The sequence below is a fragment of the Haemorhous mexicanus genome, chromosome 3 (genome assembly GCF_027477595.1).
Source record: "Haemorhous mexicanus isolate bHaeMex1 chromosome 3, bHaeMex1.pri, whole genome shotgun sequence".
Lineage (NCBI taxonomy): Eukaryota > Metazoa > Chordata > Aves > Passeriformes > Fringillidae > Haemorhous > Haemorhous mexicanus.
In genome coordinates this window covers 56,878,924-56,898,589 of record NC_082343.1, presented here as the reverse complement: position 1 = coordinate 56,898,589, position 19,666 = coordinate 56,878,924, and the positions used below count along the sequence as shown (strand labels likewise).

General features: G+C 38.9%; 1 protein-coding gene across 1 annotated transcript in view; it reads right to left on the bottom strand.

The window, feature by feature from the left end:
* NOX3 (NADPH oxidase 3) overlaps positions 1-19,290 on the bottom strand; it is a 39,511-nt gene extending 20,221 nt beyond the window's left edge. Inside the window, exons 1-7 of the mRNA XM_059843367.1 lie at positions 19,246-19,290; positions 18,482-18,577; positions 18,172-18,282; positions 16,305-16,389; positions 7,149-7,294; positions 3,888-4,069; positions 1,043-1,172 (exon numbers count right to left, since the gene is read on the bottom strand). Coding sequence (XP_059699350.1) covers positions 1,043-1,172; positions 3,888-4,069; positions 7,149-7,294; positions 16,305-16,389; positions 18,172-18,282; positions 18,482-18,577; positions 19,246-19,290 — 795 coding nt within the window. The remainder of the gene's footprint in view (positions 1-1,042; positions 1,173-3,887; positions 4,070-7,148; positions 7,295-16,304; positions 16,390-18,171; positions 18,283-18,481; positions 18,578-19,245) is intronic.
* Positions 19,291-19,666: the final 376 nt, after the last annotated feature.

Below are 19,666 nucleotides of genomic sequence, written 5' to 3'. Positions count from 1 at the left end.
ATGGTGTGTAGCCATGTATTGATTTTTATGGTGACATTGTAGCTGAAATTTTTAGAGAGGCATTCATTTTCTCATTAATATGCAGGTTGGATAGTGGCTAACAATAGTTTAGTTTAAGAAAAATCTATGTCAGCCATTAAAAGAGCTACCAGACACTGAATGCTAATTTTTCTCCTTTAGGATTTCCTTTGGTATGTTTTTTTCTTTTTGGAAGAAACAACAGAAACTTGCATATGAGCAACCTAAATCTTGAGCTGAAAATGTTAAATGATTTTGTTTGTATGCAAGGCATCTGACATACTGTACAAGTCTGCTACTTAATTACCCCCTGTGGATTTGCAATCTTGTTCTAGCAAAATCACCCTTCTGTGGGACATTTTTCCTGCCTTTTGCCTCTCCCTTTCATAATTCATTGTTTCAAATTCTCTCCTTTTTACCTAACTTAAGACATCAAGACTGGACAGTATGAAGCATCTGCCCCAAAGCAAGGACATGATTTTCTCTGCACTTTATTGTCCCTTGGTATTTAAACTACTCCTACTAAAGTACTGTTAGTTAAAATAATAAAATTAATTTGCATCCCTAGCTTTACAGGTCTATTGTATTGTCTTTCTCTCTACCCTCACAAGGTTTTCACTTGGAAGGTATCTTTGTGCAATGAGCACATCAAGGATATTTGGGATACTGAATTATTATAAATAAATGTATATAACAGATCAGAGAGAATACGATTTTGATATTCATACCCTTCAAAGAGAGTGTTAGTGTTTTCTAACTAAAGGATCTTCCAGAAATAAAAATTGATGTTAATGACACCAAAATTGTGCACAATACTCTTCACCTGCACTGACTACAGACGAGTTTGGGAGCACTATCTTAATGCAAAGGGAGGGATCCTGGAACAGGAATGTGAAGCTACTCTCTAAACATGACACTAAGTGCAAGTCACTGGCATACTCACCCCAGCCCCCTGCTCCCTAAGATATTTGGCCTCCCAAGAAAGGACAGTGAGTTAAAAGCAGAAGACAAAAATCACCCTTACCACAGGTTTGTTGCCAGAGAACTCTGGCAAAGGGCACTGAGTGGTGTTCTCCCATTCCCAGTAGTGATCTTTACAGTAGGTGACGTTGTGAAGCAGCAGACTCTGGGGTGTCTGACCTCGGACAAGCTGACTTAAAACAAAAAGGTTCATCAATGCTATGCTTCTTTCCAGGGTTCTGTGTTTCTCTAGGTTTTGCAGTAGTAATCAAATGCATGTTCTGAGATAAATGTAAGTTTGAGAATTGGCCACTTCATTTCAAACCTGTTCTGCTCTTGTGTTCAAGCTATCTTTCCTTTAGTTTTGCAGTGAATTTTTGACCAAAGGCAAGAAGTGTGCTGTAGTCCTGGTGTCCATCACTGCAGCTGAAAAGGAGACAGCCCTTGCATAGAAAATGTACATGTTACTGTATGTGGCAAAATTTGATTTCCAAGTTCTTCGGAGTAGGCTCTTTGACCTCCTCTATATTTGAGCATCTGGGAGTGTTTAGTAAAGTGATAAAATTTAATAGTGACAGACCTTCTCTTTCCTTTGCTGCTTTCTAAATGTATTTTTTAAAGCTATGAATAAAGTTGGAGGAGTGTAATTAGATGTATAATCTCTAAATATACTAAATTCTAGCTTGCTTACTTCTGAGAATGTTAATGATGTGAATTTTAAAAAATATATCAATCTTGACTGTTCAGTTTAAATGTGTTTCACCTGATGTTGATTATGGGCAGAGAAGGAAGATTTTTATGGGGAAATCCAGTTTGTTTCATATTGTTTCTCTGAATTTTCCCTTCCACACTTAGTTTGGCTCTGCTGCCAGTTCAGACAGAAAGAAAAGGAGTTAGTTTTGAGTGAGGTTTGTGCAGCCACCTGGGAAGGAGGAAGAAGTGGAAGGAGAATGAAACCTTGGGGTTTGACTCTTTTTTATGAGCTGGGGTTGTTCTGGGGCCGGAGGAAGCTCTGTTGCAGTGCACTCCCAGCCTGGAGCGAGCAGAATACTCCTTGGATGGTATTGATAGGGCTCTTCAGCCAGTGCCACAGTTCTGGGGCAGCCTCTGGCTCAGTAGTGCTGGTCAGCTGGCTAGGCAGAGGGAGCTTACAAAGCTGAGGTTTCAAAGGGTTCATTAGAGTTGTTTGAAGTTAGATTCTAAAAGTTTTTTCAGAGAGGGAGGGAGGCATTTTAATCAGTCCAGGATAAAGTCCATAGTATTTGCTTGGAGCTCTGGATCTGTAAAATGGCACTAATTAATTGGGCCAACTTCAGGAGCACTTAAAGCCAAACTGGATGTGGCAACTCTCAAACCACAAGGGAAGAGGTGGGGAAAGTAACACACCACAAACCATTGTACTGGCCTGTTCCCTGCCTCATGATGAAGCATCCCTGTACCTCCAGAGAACAGGAACATGCACATGCTGCCATGGGCTAGGAAGCTCCACTCTGTCAAAGAATCATGGTCTGTACATACTTTAGTGGTGGGCAATAGCATCTGAATATTTTATGAAATAGACATAAAAAGTGTATTATGATCACAAGAACAGGCTGGTAGGGTTTTTAGCAACCTGGTCCAGTGGGAGGTGTCCCTTCCCATAGCGGGGGGGGCTGAAACTAGATGGTCATTAATGTTCTTTCCAACACAAACCATTCTGTGAACAGCAAAGGATTGCCCCTCGGATCTCAAAATCTTGACTACAGCTTGTGGCCATGTGCACACAAGCTAGCAGTTGGAGAAGATCTATGGAGCAAAGCAATCTTTGTTGAGGGCCCTTCATAGGATGTGATTGAGGGCTACCTATGGCTTAGGACCAGGTCTGGCTTGGTCCTGTGAATGGATCACTTGTTAGCTGTTGGAGCACAGCAAAGTGTTTCTGTCACTGTATTTCCACCCCAAACACTGGGTTGTGCAGCCCAGAGACTGTACTGTGATATGAGCCAAGTCCAGGGGGTGAGGAAGAGCATGAGATTTACCTCAAAACTGCACTCCCTGAACTAAAATGTGAATGTAGAATAACATGAATGCCATCACACATAATGAGAAAAGGAAGTGCAGGATGCACAGAAGGGAGAAGAAGATGATGCCAGTGGAGCTGGAAGCAGAAGATGGAAATGTTTTCAGCTCTAAGCACCTTGCTGCTCTCACTCTGCATTGACAGAGGATTTATCAGTCCCTGAGCTTCTCAGGGAAGGTCCCGTGCATCTGCTGTCCCTCACTGTAAGAACCAGAGTCCTCTACTAAGGGGACAGACCTTTCTTTTGCGCTGAGGAACAGGGAGAGAAACAGCATCCAGGCAGTCACCTCTGTCCATAAAAGCCATCTGGCTGGGCTAGTCATAAGCCTGGCTTGTTTGTTACTGTAGTCATTTAAACCTGGTTTGTAGTATAGTACCAAGCACTACTACACAGTATGTCTGCATGGTGGGGAAATTTGGGGTTCTGGTCCTTGCAGAGAAAGGTCAAAATCACTTTACATTTATGGAGGCACAGGAGAATGGCCACAGAGACACCTACCATAGGGTAGATGACATACTGAAAGCTTCTCAAGCTTCTGCAAGGTCTCTTGAAAAATGCCTTACAAGAGCTATGAGCTTCCCGATCTGTAATGTCCCCAGTTCCCAAGCATGAAAGTTCATTCATTGATAAGGTACAGGTTGTAAGATGGTAGAAGAGTGGCTGAATAAATTGAAGGATGCTTTAATTCCTCAGAAAAGTGTTGTATTTTAATTTCAGAATGCTTTCATTTTGTAATCTCACCAAAGATCCCAGCAGTTTGTTAGTAGAAAAGCATGGGATTGTAGATTTGGATGGTGTTTCATCTCAAACTGTGTACATACACCCCATGTAGTTTACACAAACACTTACCCCATACCATGGATTATTAAACCAGTGAAGAAAACCACAAAGAGGTGGTGGGTGTACCAGAAAACCTCATAGCATGACCTTCTGATGAGCTCAGTGGATGAAGTCATGATCAGAATCAAAGCCACAGTTATCACAACTCCAGTTATTCCAGCTATTGTGGTCAGTACTTGTCCTGTTGTGTTCTAGAACAAGAATACATTGTTAGTATTAGTATTAGTATTAGTAGTTACTGTTGTTATAACTTACTTTTATTACTATTTCTATTACTTTTATTATTGTTACTGTTTCTGCTAGTACACCTGAAGCCAAAATCTTCAGCATAGGAACAAAACCAGAACAAGACATGGAGGCAAGACAATCCTTCATTTTACCACAGAATGGCATTGAAAGACATCCCTCTGCTCCGTTTCTACTCAGGCTTATTCCAAACAGATATTTAAGTATTTGCTGCCACTTACTTGTTTCAGGGATTGAAAGGAAGAAATTAGACAGTCTCGTTTGTACTTTGACCAATTTTACTTACTGACACACTTAATGAAAGTGTGCCACAAATAGAGAAAATTTATGAGAGAAACGAGAAGATTAAACCTAGAGGTCTAATAAAGAAAACAGCCCTAGAAACCAGCTTGTTTTTGTGAAGTGATAATGTGAGGTGCTAAGACACCTGCAAGATGTGTAACTCTTTTGTGCTTACTTTACTTCAAAGTTTGTGGGGCTGTAGAAGGCCTGAAATGGTACACAAAGATGGCATGCTCTCATTTACCTAAAAAAAAATATATATATATCTTGTTTATCTGTTCCTCACATTTATTTGGAGATACTTGGGTTTATTTTTTCAAATACATATTTATATTAACATTTTTATACTTGTCAATGAAGAAACATTAATATGCTGGGCTGGAACAAGTTTCTTCTTGTTCATGACTCAGAGATGTCAGCGCAGGTCTGTGTATCTGTCTAAACCCACCAAAATAAACTGAAGTGAGAGTGAAGATGTATTTTGAACACAACTGTCAGATGTTGATTGCAGTTATAAAGTGCAAATTGTGAAGAACAGCAGTAAAAATCTTACACACAAGATGAGAATCAAGCTAAATACGCCATCAGAGTGCAAATGAAGTCCCCATTTGGCCTACAGAGCATGTATATCTGTTTTCCCAGTGCTGATGCACAGGAATGAAGGAGCTCAGCGCATCTTTTGGATCCTGATTTGGTTCTACAGCTTAATACACTAGGAGGAAAAAAACAACCCTCTATTGTATTTGTGAAGTGCGCTCATTTGATATGGAAATCCTAGAGGTCATAAAATTCCACAATGCCATTTTTACAGTCGCTTTTTATGGTAAAATCACCCTTTCAAATGCTCACACTTGACAACAAACAGTACATTTTCAAATGGGTACCTGTGAAGAGCGTGTTCAGATCCTATTTCATATTAACAGGATTGATCTAGGTGATATTTTGAACATTTCCACTACAATGGCTAGTTTGGATATTGAGATGAAAAAAGGCAAAATGTCAAAGACAGTACATTGCTTCAACGGCAGTAGGATAACACTGAAAAGAAAGCCTGAATTGTTGATCTCAGAACTTTCTTCTCTGAAGTTAGAAACAATCTTTTATTTGCTTCCCATCATAATTTATTAATTCTGAGTTTAGCTACTGAGACACAAGTGAGTGATAAAAGAAATATAAATATTAGAGGTTAGAGTAAAATCTAGGCTGCAAATTGAAAGGTAATTGTGGAGTGTATTGCTGTGAGAAATCTGAGAAAGACTCTCAAAATATCCTAACCTTCTTCCTCAAGGCTATTTAGGATCTTAATGCTAATTAGAGGCCTACCTCACAATTATATCACTATGGGACTGTTTAGTGGAGAGAAAAAAATGCTTACTGAAAGATGGAAAGGTCCTGTTCAGAGCTGGGAGCTTTATTCTGCTCCCGGGGAGCACCTCATGGACATGCAATGGAAGTGGTCACTGGGTGTACTGAAAGACTGGGAAGCTGAGCCCTTGGCTTGCTGTCCTGTTCTGATAAACCTGACTGCTTTGTCAACACTAACATGGAGACTTTAGCATTCATACCACTGACTGCATCAATTTGCTTGATTTTCTTCAAATTTGAAATTTTTACTTGTTTATTTTGAAAGGTGAAAACCCCATGCTATCTAAACTGGAAAGGAAGGGGGAAAAATCAGGACAAGCCTCACAGCTTAAAAGCACTGTTGAATCCTATCAATGGTTTTCCAGCCATCTTCTCACTTGGGCTCTTGTTTCAGTGGAGCACATCACTGCTCCAAAGAGCACCAATCCGTGGTGTTCAGGCAGTCCTTATTTCATGCTGACTGTGTGGGCATTTTCTAAAGAGCAGAACAATATGCACAGGAGTCTCACCAAGGCCATTTCAGCCCTGGAATATGTAACTATGAAACAGGATACACAAGGAAACATCTAGCATAAATGTGATGTATGCTACACTGGAATATGGGAAAAAAAGCTGATTAACTTTTTCATGGTCTGCATGCCTTCTCTGCATGCTCAGCTTTTCTTTATGATATGAATATTATAAGGGAGAGCTTATAATGCTCTTGTGGCTAATCCAAGAGAGTGGACAGGGGGCACAGTCACTTTTTCCCCCAAAACAAGCAGAACCACTTATGGGTTGAGGACTAGCTCTGCTAGTGTCTGAAAAGCAGCTCTAGACACAGCAGCTCTAGATTCCCCCTACACTGCTTCCTGTGTGCAGCAGCCCCCTGGATGGTTTTGAAGGTGCTTTTCCCTGGTCAGCCACACTTGACACGTAACAAGGCAGAATGAGCCCCCAGATTGGGTGCACGGTGCTGCACCACCATGGGGACAGACAAATGGCAAATGCAAAAGCAATATTGTGATGTGCTATTGCTGTTTGGTTATTTTTTTTTTCCTAAAAAGAAGTTGTGCTTGTTCCATGTATTGATAGTTTAGTTTTTGGGTTTTTTAAAATTCTTTGCAGGTTTATTTAATTGCCTACTCTTCACAACACTCCTTATCCTCCCCCCACCAGCTGTCTCCTGACAAACTAATTAAAATACTATAGACATTTCTTTGAGCTTAGTAACCTGAAAATTGCAGCTCTGAGTAAGTGTTTTCAGCTGAAATTGAGGTTAACCTTTGGCAGCACCTTCTCGCTCTGGTTAAAAGGCTTTGAAATACAGTTTTACCGGCAGTAGAATCCACAGAGGAAAACTTTTGAGATGAGGAAACCTCAAAAGTGACATCTTACTCTTTCATAGGTCCTGATTGGGTTCAAGTAGCTTTCATTTGGGCTCTTGCCAAGACTAGAAAGTTTATTCCGTAACTCTCCAGCTTCTTTTGACTGGCTGGAATGATACCGCTCGATGTTGATGGAGTGGGCAACAATATGGATGGCTGCAGGAGAGAAAGAGTGGTGTGAAATTAGAGGCACACTTGTATGTGCCCACAGTGCCAGAAGGAACTTCATTACTCACACTGTGAACTATTTGAAAAGCTCAGGCATAAATTGAGAGTTTTGCATGGATTAAGCTGACAATAAAAAAGAGAATTTTATCAAGTGCATGTCTAATATGAAGCGACTGCTTCACAGTAGAGAGGATAGGAGCAGCAGCAGCCTCGCCTCCCAGCTTTACAGTCAAGTGCCCTGCAGTCTCCAGTGTCATCAAAAGAGGACATCTTGAGAGTTGATATAAAAGTGTATGCCTCTGACTTTGAACTGTTCTAAATTAGCTAAATTCATTAAAATTCCTATTTTTAGGTAATATACTAGGATGTGCCATGGTTTACCCTTGCTACACAGGACACTAAGTTGACTGGTTTAGGCATGGACCAGTTTGCAACTTGCGCTAGAGATGCTTTCAAAATCTGTCCCCTATTAACAAGGGGCTGTAGCATTACTTTATGCAGGTGGAGCCTGGGGAAGCCATAGGAACTACACAGTGTTAGATCTGATTTGTCTGGAGTATCATATGCCGCCTCTACTTCTGGCCTGCCCCCAAAAGGTATATGAAATGGTCAGTTTAGAAAAATGCCTTAGATCGAAGTAAAAAAATCCCTTGTAACTATTTTCTTGAGTGGAAAGAGTGTAATTTCAAGAGCTGAAAAGGAAGGACTTTGTTTTTTTATTGGCTTACATAGATAAAGTTGTAATCAAGCTAGGTGCAGAGTTTCATTTTTCAATATGAGAGATTCTCATATTCATTACATGCAAGTTGTAATTAATGCAAGATATTAAATGCCAAAGGATGAAAAAATGACAATGAAAGATAATTATATGTTTACAGCACAGCTATTTCCAGTTTTTATAATTAGCTTCCTGTTATCATCTCTCCTTCAGTGGTTATCTGTTTCTGTCCCTGACCAGTTGAAAAACCTTTCTAAAAGGCAGTATTTGTAGTAAACCAAATATGATCTTCTTCCCTGAAAAATAGTCTCCTAAAATTTTCTCTTCCCTTCCCTTCCCTTCCCTTCCCTTCCCTTCCCTTCCCTTCCCTTCCCTTCCCTTCCCTTCCCTTCCCTTCCCTTCCCTTCCCTTCCCTTCCCTTCCCTTCCCTTCCCTTCCCTTCCCTTCCCTCCCCTCCCCTCCCCTCCCCTCCCCTCCCCTCCCTTCCCCTTCCCTCCCCTCTCCTCTCCTCTCCTCGAGTCTTCTCTCCTTGCCTTTTTCTCCCTTTTTTTAATTGTGACTATGTGGATGAAAATAATGTTTTTCTATACTAGTCACTGTTTAATCATAGATGTAAACACAGGATTAAATGCATAAGGACCTTGGTATTGTTGGTCATTTAGGTGCCTATCTACTTAGTGGGCTCACTCACTCCACATGCTGGAGTCCAGCTCCTCTTCAGCACCTGGGGACAGCTGTGTCCCTGGGAGTATGAGTTAAAGTAAGATGCTGGCCATGGAAATGGTTAAAGCAGCCAGTGCAAGAAGGTAAAACATTCCCCCCAGCAGTAAGTTATCCCATGTGTCCATGCTGGAGAGAGGCTATTTTCACTCTGTACTTCAGAGGTGATCCTTCTAGAGCAGCAGATGTACTGTGGTTGGTTGATTGTCAGGATGCACTTCATTCAAAATGTAATGTTAACTTAGGGACTCCCCCTGCCACTTCTTGACACCTCATTGCCTCATGCTTAGATATTCACTGGGAGATGAAAGACCTATTTAAAAATCCCTCTTACATTAAATTTAAAGCAAGGCTCTAAACCAAATCCCATGTCCTAGTCACTGGGTTGACTGGTTATTCTCTTTTGAGCTGTCTCTTGATGAAGCCCTTAATTAAAATAGTCCAATATTTATTGACATAGGCATCCCAAGTGAATATCCTGAGCAACCAAACTGCAAAATCAACCTCCCATTTCTTCTGAATCTTTGGCCCTATGAATAATAAATTATTTGTACAAGCTGGAATAGCTTCAGCAGGATGGAGACCGAATCCAAATGGGTATGAACTGCAGAGAGATAAAGTGAGCCTGGAAATTAGAAGACAGATTCAAGCCATCAAAGGAATGAGAATCTAAAATAACCTTTTGATAAACGGGATAATGGGATCAAGCAATGTGAGCAGCTTTCAGCTGAAGGTTGGTCATTTTATGAAATGGTGTGCATGACATGACTGTGAGCATCAGAGGGTGCTGGACTCTGGCCTGGCATGCCCTGCACGTGCTGCTCTGGGTTAGGTGCTGCATGTGAAACGGCCTTGCCAGCATCAGGTGAAAGATGCTTCCTGGAGCCTGTGCATGAGAGTGTGCTCCCAGCACCCCAGCAGAGCTGGGAGCACTGGAAGGAAGGTGACACTGGACCACGAGCAGCGAATGAGATGTGTGGATTTAGACTGTCAAAACCCAAGAGCCCAAGCTCTGAGCTGGGTGGTTTAGGTGGCAGCTGTGTGGGGGCTGTGGCAATCTGTTCCCCAGTGTACAACTGATGCATAAGCAGTATATAAACACTGTTTATATATTTAAGTGCAACAGCACATTTAAGTGCTGAGTGGGAAGGGGGGAACTGTTCCTACAAGGGGCTTTCAGAACAGATGTGTTGGCCTGGTAAGGATGCTATCTGATCCAGCTGGAGGGGAACCAAGTTGCTGCTTGATGAGGACCTGATTTCTTTGACATCTCTGAAAGACTCACTTATAGGACAGGAGTGTGGGGTAACAGATTTCTGTCTTTGATAAGTTGTAGAGTTACATCCTGCACATTGTCTGGTATGGGCTAAGAGAAAGAGGAAAGAAAACTTTCAAAGGATGGAAAACCCTGACAATGAGTCACTAAGTGGACTTCTACAAAGTAGTTTTATTTTGGCATCTATGAGTGATTACTGTAACTTGGACCTCTTGCCCTCTATACCTACAAGATGCTCTTTATAAGTCTGGTATGATGTAATAGTCCCCATAGCCTAGGGACCAGGAGAGCTTCACACAGGATCCATAGTGCTGTTACACCAGAGCTTGCCTGCAGTGTGTCAGCTGCAGGTTTTGGATTATCTTTGCTCATTTAGAATTGTGACATTGACTAATTGTGGAAGTTTGAATCTGTGTTCATAGCAAAAGGCACTTTCTACTTTCACCTTCAAAACAATAGATTTTTTTTAAAGTGATACTGCAGACTATAAAATATTCACATGAAATGATGACATTTCTGTTGTTTAGAAAGCTACAAAAAATCTTGTACTTTCCCCAAAGTGCAGGATTCTACATGATTTGCACAAGTTCTAATCATGTTAGGAGTGACAGGATATCTAATGCTATCTAGTAAATGCTGAGTGTTGAGAGTGAAATGAGGTGCTAGTTTTCTCCAGACAGGCAGAGGTCCACATTTCCTAACAGAGCATTTCTAATCTTGGACAGAAGAAAAATGGGTTGAATGGTTATAGTTTCTCAAGAGGTTCTTGAGACTATAGTTGATGAGGAGTACTCAGGTTGCAATTTTCCCCTGGAAGGAGAGATCCAGTTCTGGCAACCTAGCCTAGTAAGGCTTTTCTGCAGGCTATCAGAGGACACTGTCTTTTCCTTCTGCACATTGTTCTGTTTCCCTGTGTTTCTGTTCATGGAAACATAATCATAGATTCTTTGGGATACCCCACCCTCCCTTGGGGGTGACATTCTCTCCTGCTTTCATCTGATAAGTAGAGGATATTACAAGTGTAGAAGATTTCCTAGAATGAACAGGAGAGTTGTTATTGTTGTTTTTATTTTCTGTAAGCTATTCTGTGGTAGATGTTAATGGAGAGAGAATAATGATACATTGAGAATATCACATTCAAACTAATGATGTACTGAATATGTTGCTTAACCTGAGTCTCCCATGATCTTAGATATTGCCTGGAGTATTATTAGATTAATACTTCTGATGGGGTTTTTTGTGCTGCTAGCAAAAAATGATGCAATCTAAAAATGAATTATAGTTGGATGGTAAGAGTAATGCAAAAATCTAATTCCATTTTCTGTGTGGTTCATTTAATGTATAATAGTTGTAGCAGAATAAAAATTCTGGCACTGAACACATCGCCATTAACCGAAATATTTTACATCCTGAAAGTGCATTTTCTGAAGGTCTTTGCATCTGCAGTGAACAGAATTTACTAAGCAGTTCCAAAATTACATATGCAGATTTCTGAAATCTGAGCTTACCACAGTTGGTAGTTCTTTCCTCTGCACCAGTTATCTGAGTTAACCATGAGGGCAAAGTCTAAGGGACTACATCTCAGAATTTTCAGTTCAATTTTTTCCTCATTCTGCATGTCCAGATATAACATATGGAATACATCACCCAATCTGTTAAACAAAGCTCTTTTTTATAACAGTTTATGAAGAATGAAGGATTTTTGTTGTTTTTAATGACATCTGGAACCTCTGAAGCACTTAACAGACATTAATTTGTATTTGACCCTGAGATGTTCTATCTAGTCCACCTCTGAGATAAAAAAAAAGGCTTTATTGGAAGGAGAGAGGGAGGAAAAGGATTGCTATTAGATCATTGTGTTTACTGTACAGATCCTTAAATACAAAGAGAGATAATTAAATTATCTTTAAAGTATGGTCAATTTAGCTACTCTTATTCAGCCAATTGTGCCTTCAGTGAAGCATGCACAACTCTCATTGAACAAAACAGAAATTTCATGTGTTTATCTGAGGACAAGATTTAACTCTCTCTTTTTCTGCATGCCTGTACAGGATAATAATCAAATTGGAGCTTGCTGCTAACAGTTAAACATTTTGATTAACCAGCCTATCATGATAAAGTCAAAGGGTCAAATCCTGGCCTTTCTACCTACAGCAAAGAGAACAGCTTTACAGGCAGATAACCCAGGCATGGAGAATTCTGCCCTTGACCAAGACCATGGTTCTTTTTGCCCCTCATTCCTAGTTATTCAGAACCCCTACTTAAACTTCATGGTGTCTTTGTGAACTAAAAAGGCACAGGTTGTATAAAAATTAGAATAGTGACCACACATGTGCTTGCATTTTATTTTGTTTTTAAGAATGGTTATAAACATCAAAGAAGAACATGACTCGGACCATTTTTTATCTTAGCTGTAAGCCTAAAATCTTCAATTTAATATTGTTTCCTTCCTAGTACTTGCACTAAGTCTGTATTTAAGCAATCTGACTAAAACCAAAAAAAGACATTTAATGGAAGTTTGGTTTTCTGTAATTTCTGGAAGTACAACACTGAGGTATCAGCTAGACCTCTTTTGAAGATAAGCATCTGCTTCCCTGAAAACTTAATAATTTACACAAAAATGTGACTCAGGTCACCAAAGCCATTTACACAGTTTACCAAAACCGGGTTGAAAATGGAGAGGTTTCCTAGCATTTTTACCTATAGATTTTTCAGTGCTTGTCAGAAACCAAACACACCTGGCATCACTATACTTCTTTCTGCACTTTGCATGTTTTTAAAGAAGAACACATTGCTGGAATTTTTAAGGAACAGGAATCACCATTTTAAACAGCCTAACTCCAAACAACCTTGCTGTCCTTCCTCTGTTTTCCCTTAATTGCTTAAACTTTATTAATATCATAATTCAAAAACTGCTGGAGCAAAATTACCTTTCTGCAAACACCAAAAAAATGCAAGTAATTTCTTCTTTAAGATAAGCCCAACATATCAAAGCAATGAAAGAAAAATGCCCCCAACACTCCCCACTTCAGAAAATGTATGAATATGCTTTTTTGAGAGTGTAAAAACAGTACAGTAAGAAGTAGGTGCTGTAGAAAATATTATTACTATCTCTTGTGGTGTCTTGAAGTTTCAGACCACTGTGTCTCAACTGAAGAGTCTCTTTCCAGTACAAAGCACAGAATTATTTGCACTGATCAAACTGAGAGTGCATGAAACTCTGATTTTATTCTAGCAGAGTTACGGGTCTATAAGGAAGATTTATTAGTGGCTGAATAACTCCCAGACAGCTCTTATCACAGACAGGCATGCAGAATGCAGGAAGCCAAACTAAGCAGAATTCCCTTTACTGAATTTTCAATGATGCCCTTGATTATAGATAGCATTGTTTACTCTCTCTCTTTCCTCCAACTTCCCTCTTCCACTAGTCTCTAATTATATTCCTTTATGACCTGACCAATTAAAGCCTGCTCTTGAATTTGTATTAGAGATGATGAAAAATTAAAGGTACAGATGTACTCTTTCCAAGGCCAGGCACACCTCAGCTGAGCTAGCTGCCTGTTAGAAGCCAGACAATACTAATGTTGCACTGACTATTTTTAGCACACTATTAAATAAACATATTGGAATAACACCACCTGGCAAGCCAAGATGAATACATGTTGCTTTAATAATAAAGGGGTTTACAATTTTATATTGTGAGGCTAAGCTTAGTGATCTGATCTTCAAATTGGTTTAACTTCTTGCTACCACATTTAGTCTATTGATCATACAAGGTTGTACATCCATTTGACTGAGAATTACTAAATTGCAATAGACTAATAGGAGTTGACTGTGTTTTTGTGTAATAAAAGGCAATATAGGTAGTACTAGGATAAATAATGTGTCAGCTGAGAGGGAAATAGCATCTATTTACACATCATTTTAACACTGTTAGATTTTATTGAAAAGGATTCAGTGTACTTGTGGGTACCACTCTGAAATGTTGTTTTTTTTGTCACAATGGGTTCTGTAGACTTTATTTTTCTATCAACTTGAAATTGAATTTCAGGAAATTTAGTTTTTGGCCATTCTTTACACAAGCCTAACACTATTCAATGATGTAGTGTTTTTCCAAATATGATAAATGTTTCTCACTTGACTGTTAAGGAAACAGGAATTCATAGGTTGTTATGCTTTGTTTATTGGACTTCCTTGCGTTCTGTTTTCTTTCTCAAATACATCAGCTATTTTTCCATTTTATATTTTAGGAAAAATAAACCAACCAACCTAAATACCAACTCAAAAATGAACCTTTGACTTTTCCCTAGAGAGTGATTTAAATGAGAATTGTATGAGCATGCTTTCTGTCATTTCACATTGGCTTCTGTGTCTTTTTCCTTGAAATTAGTGAAACCATTAAAGTAATCACTTTTCTGATAGACTTGCACTTCCCAAACTGTCCACATTAATGCACTAGCAATGATTTTAATAGTAATGTAAAAATTAAAAACATTAGAGGTTTGGCTGTGAAGTTTTGCTTTCTTTTTGGAACATGACCTATTATACACCAAGTAAAGTTGGTTAATTTATATTCCTGGGTTGATTATTAATTAAAGAAGCAATGTTGCACTCTGTAGGAATCTATTCTGAGATGAAACTGAAATCCGAAGAATGAGTGGACATGACAGATAAGTAATTCATCATAATATTCTGTAAGATGAATATTTATATCCCATAGCGTTCCCCTTGGAATTCTTTAGCATGACATGCAGAAGACAAACTTTAGCTGTTGGTTCCTGTTGGCAATCCTGACTTCAAATTCTTGTCTCATGGCATGAGGACATTAACAGCCCAGACACACAAAAGCAGCTCCCTCACACAGGCTGAAAAAGATATTGGGACCAGAATCCAGCCTGGGGGTAGAACAGTTACCCTGCAATGTCTCGTGCTTGCAAATAGCCCTAATTAATTCCTCTGTCTCCTTCCCTTTTTCTAAGAGAACTATCTAAGAGATCTATATCTATCTATCTATCTATCTATCTATCTATCTATCTATCTATCTATCTATCCATCTATCTATCTATCATCTATCTATCTATCTATATCTATCTATCTATATCTATCTATCTATCTATCTATCTATCTATCTATCTATCTATATCTATCTATATCTATCTATATCTATCTATCTATCTATCTATCTCTATCTATATATCTATATCTATCTATCTATATCTATCTATATCTATCTATCTATCTCTATCTATCTATCTATCTATATCTATCTATATCTATCTGTATCTATCTATCTATCTATCTATCTATCTATCTATCTCTATCTATCTCTATCTATCTATATCTATCTATCTCTATCTATCTATCTATCTATCTATCTATCTATCTATCTATCTATATCTATCTATCTATATCTATCTATCTATCTATCTATCTATCTATCTATCTATCTATCTATCTATCTATCTATCTAGTCTATCTATCTCTGTGTGCTCATGTCCTTCTTCACACTGGCTTTTGTTCATTCCTCTCTGTACATCCTTTTTCCTCAAGCTATCTCCTGTTCCCCCCATGTCCTCTGAATTCCTAAAAACTTCTCCAGGTCCTTTTACTACTAAAAGAACAGGAAGGTGCCAGTTCTCTAAGTAGAAAATGTCTTTTTCCCAGCCAGGTGAACAAGCACCTCAGTAAGTCACTAGGACCAACAGAATAGAAAAATTTTGATCTCAGGTTGCTGTTTTTCCCTCAAGGGGGCCATTAGTTTCCTAGATCAGTCGCCTACTAAAAATAAATATCTCGAAATCCACTGTTTTTGAGACACCTACCTCTCTCAAATTCAGATTAAATTTATTACCAGGTTGAAAAATTAGTGAAGATGTATTGGTGGGTAGATTTGTGGTGTGACTCATAAGCATCATTTCCTTACAGAATCAGACAGTAATGCCATGTCATCTCCCCAAACATCTACCCTCAGGTACTCAATGAAAGTCGTTTACACTAAATTTTAAGGGCACACAAGTTGTTCAGATTAACTAAGTGGCAACTGGTGTTTACTATTCAGATTGAAAGTCTATTTCCTTAACAGTCAAGCTCTTCTCAAGCAAAAAAGATTACAAATGGTTAATCAGATGGGACTCCTACACACATTTAAAGCTGCAGTCAACAAATGATTGCACTAAAATATCACATCTCAGAGCTGATGGGGATTACAGCATTAGGCAGAATCACTATGAAATTCAAAACAGTTCAAAGGCAAAGAAGAAAAAAATAAAACCAAAAAAGCTTACTTGCATTTAACGCTATTCCATAGGCAACCATCTTGTGAAATGTGATGTTTTTGTCAAGCTGTCTCCTCAGTGCTCCTCCACAGTACTTGGTGAAAAAGCAGAACTTGTTTTATATCATTCCTATTGGTGTTTACATCTCACATTTTGGAGAGGAGAAGAGTTCATTACATTTGTAAATGGAATGCTGAAGGAATTCAGTGGAAGTTTTACTCAAGTAACTTTCCTGAGTGGCACTCCAGGGTTTCTGAAGCTATTCATCCTATATAGGGGCTCAAAAAAGGGTTTGATAAAGCTCTGCTACACTTAGCTGTGATTTGTTAGTTGTTTATCTGAGCAGACATTAACTCACTTGCGGGTGTAAGGACATCAGGCTGGGCCACCACTGCTTTGTCAGCTTAGCAGAACAGAGCTGAAGTGCTGGCAAGGCCAGCTTGCAATGAAAACATTTTCTCTGCTTTCAGGAAATGCACACCCCAGGAGGGTGAGGCTGTCTAGACCTCAGGTGGCTGCATGCTGATGTGTTCCTGAGCCATGCTCCCATTATTGGAAGGGCTCAGTAGTGGTATGCTCACAGCCAGCTGGGTGCCCCAGTGAGGAGCCAGCCTGGGGCCAGCTGCACTGAGCCAAAACTAACACACTCTGCTGGAACCCAGACAGCACTCATGGACAGGATTCAGTCTCTGAGTGGGGGTGTGGGTGTCTGGATTGCTCAAATGACCTGGCATGGCGCCATGCCAAAGATCCTGGCATGTATCCACATCGTTTCCCAGCTCATAAGTCTTCCAAAAATCTGGAGCACCACAGGGTGTGATGTCAATACACAGCACTTCCTTGAAGAGGCACTGGATCCAGCCCAGTACTGGCCATGCTGGAGCAGTCAAGTTGCTCTGTACCATGCTCCTCAAGAGCAGAATATTGCCCAGAATAGCCAAATATTATCTGTGAGAAAAGTTCCAGTTCTCTGAGTTCTTACTAAGTTCATCTAAGTGGGAATGCATATATTCTGTGATGATTCACAAACTGATTCAGAAGGCCAGGACACCTTTTCTCTTTTTTTTTTTTTTTGGTAAATGTTCAACTTGTGAGCTCAAACAATTATATAAGTGTTGATTCCCAGCCTAAAGACTGCTTAATATCTAAGCCTAACAATTATGGAAACAAAAAATGGCAGAACTGAAATAAGAACTATCTTACTATAAAATAACTGTATTTTACCATTTCTAAATTCCTGTTGTTCCTGGAGTCATGAAGTGATCAGTGATTTTTTACCCAAACATGCGGCATTGGAATTGCTCTGACTGTAATAATTCAGTGTAAGTTGAAGTTATAGCTAATAGAGCTAAAGCCTTAAGTACTTCCCATGCATGATTCCAAGGTTAGTGTGAACATCTTTTACAAAAATGCATTTACCTCAAATGAAGACCTGAATAGTGGCCACTCAGACAGGAGCATTTAAACATGTTCACTATTACCTTTAGAACATTTTTACCTATCTGAACACTTTATTTCTCTGATTTTCACTTTGCATCTACAGAGAATACACATGATGGATATGAATTTTCTCCATTTGGCCAAGTGGCATTATTATGTCCCTCTTTTGTGGCTTCTCACTTTTCTCTTCATGACACCACGCTATGCAGCAGCTGCCAAAATCAGTGTTGCATTTAGAGCACTGTGTTAAACAAGTCATTTGTTTCTCTTCAGTCATGAATACTGACAATTTAAATGGTAATAACTAGGCAATAGTGTACAGGCTTCTCTATCAAAAATTAAAATTCCTTGGAAAATGTATGATATGGATAATACTGCTGAACTACAGAATTAAAAAAAGAGAGAATAATATGGCTATTTGAGAAATGGTACTTACAATGCTTGCTCCTCTTAAGAATGAAATAAGGTTTCTACAGACTGGTAACAGGATTAGCATGCAGTTAAAATTAAGGCACGTTGCAGAAGCTCTTGCCCAAGCCAGGGTTGACTGTACATATAACAGCATAAAGAAATTAAATTACAAGCTTGGTATAGGGAGAGCAAAAGAAAGAAAATACTACATTAATATAATGTTCTTATATGGGAAAATTACTGTTGAAGCATCAAAAGTTTTATGAAGGATGTAAATAAAATCAGACCACAAATAGCTTCCTGTGAAGCTCTTTAACAATCAAACTCATACTTACTCCCAGCATAATCCGTGTATAAATGTAAGCATTGTCATCTTCATACCAGTGAAAGGTATCAATAAACAAATAGAAGTTCAGTCCCAGCCACACGAGCTACAAAGCAGAGAGGCTACAGATTAGTGACATTTACAGTATTTTTAAATGCATATAAAACTGGCTATGGTTATAGTTTTAAGAGAATCTGAGATATGTTTCAAAATCAGTGTGCAATGCAGTTCTTCATCGCAGATGATAGAAATCAAAAATGCCTGCTGGAATGAGGATGTATTTTAGCAAATTCAGGGTTACAATTCTCCTCCCAGATCTCGTGTAAAGGATATAAATTATGTTTACTGTGTCATGGTAAACTTGCTTTTAAGCACAGGCCTTAACCCAGTCTCTAAAAAGGAAAGAAAGGCTAAAATTAAAAAATCACAGAAATTGAGGGAATGAAGAGCTAAGGAAATTCCTTTCTCTGCTCTCCATATACAAATCACCAAACTGTCTGAAAATAAATCAGAATATAATTTCAATTATAATTGCAAACCCCTACTCCCTTTATCTGAGGATTAAAGTACATTGACTTAATAATAATTAAAAATAAAACACTAGGACTTTAAATAGTTTTTAAGACTAGTTATAAAAAGTCTGCTGAATATTTTATAGCAAGTTTTACATTAAGCTTGGGAGTATTACTGTAAGCAAACCATAAAATGTCTTTTAAACAAGCTTAAAATATTTATATATATCCAATTAGACTTTTTAATGCTAAAAATACTCACTAATAACAGCACTGAGAGTTTTTCATTCAAAATCCAGCATCCCATCCTGAGTGTCTCTCCCTAAGAGCAGCTGACTCTTGCCTTTCAGTGTAACCTGAGTTCCCTGTCCATTCCTTGGGCTTTTCTACTGACTCCTTTTGTCTTTAGTTTTTAATAAGCACCTAGTGAGAGCATGAGTTCTCTCTAGGAATTTTCTAATTAAAGACTGCCTGACAAGAACAGATCACCTGAGTGACATGTCTCATGATCTGTGTAAATAAAATGCTGGTCATTGTCCAGTTCTTTTTCTCTCCAGAGCTATTTCTCAGCAAATGAGAGATGCTGTCATTAAATTGTCCTCTTGTACTTTCATGTAGTTGGGTGGGTTTTTTTTTTCTTTGTTTTTGTCTTTCAAACAGGGTGAAACATTTCTTCATGATTT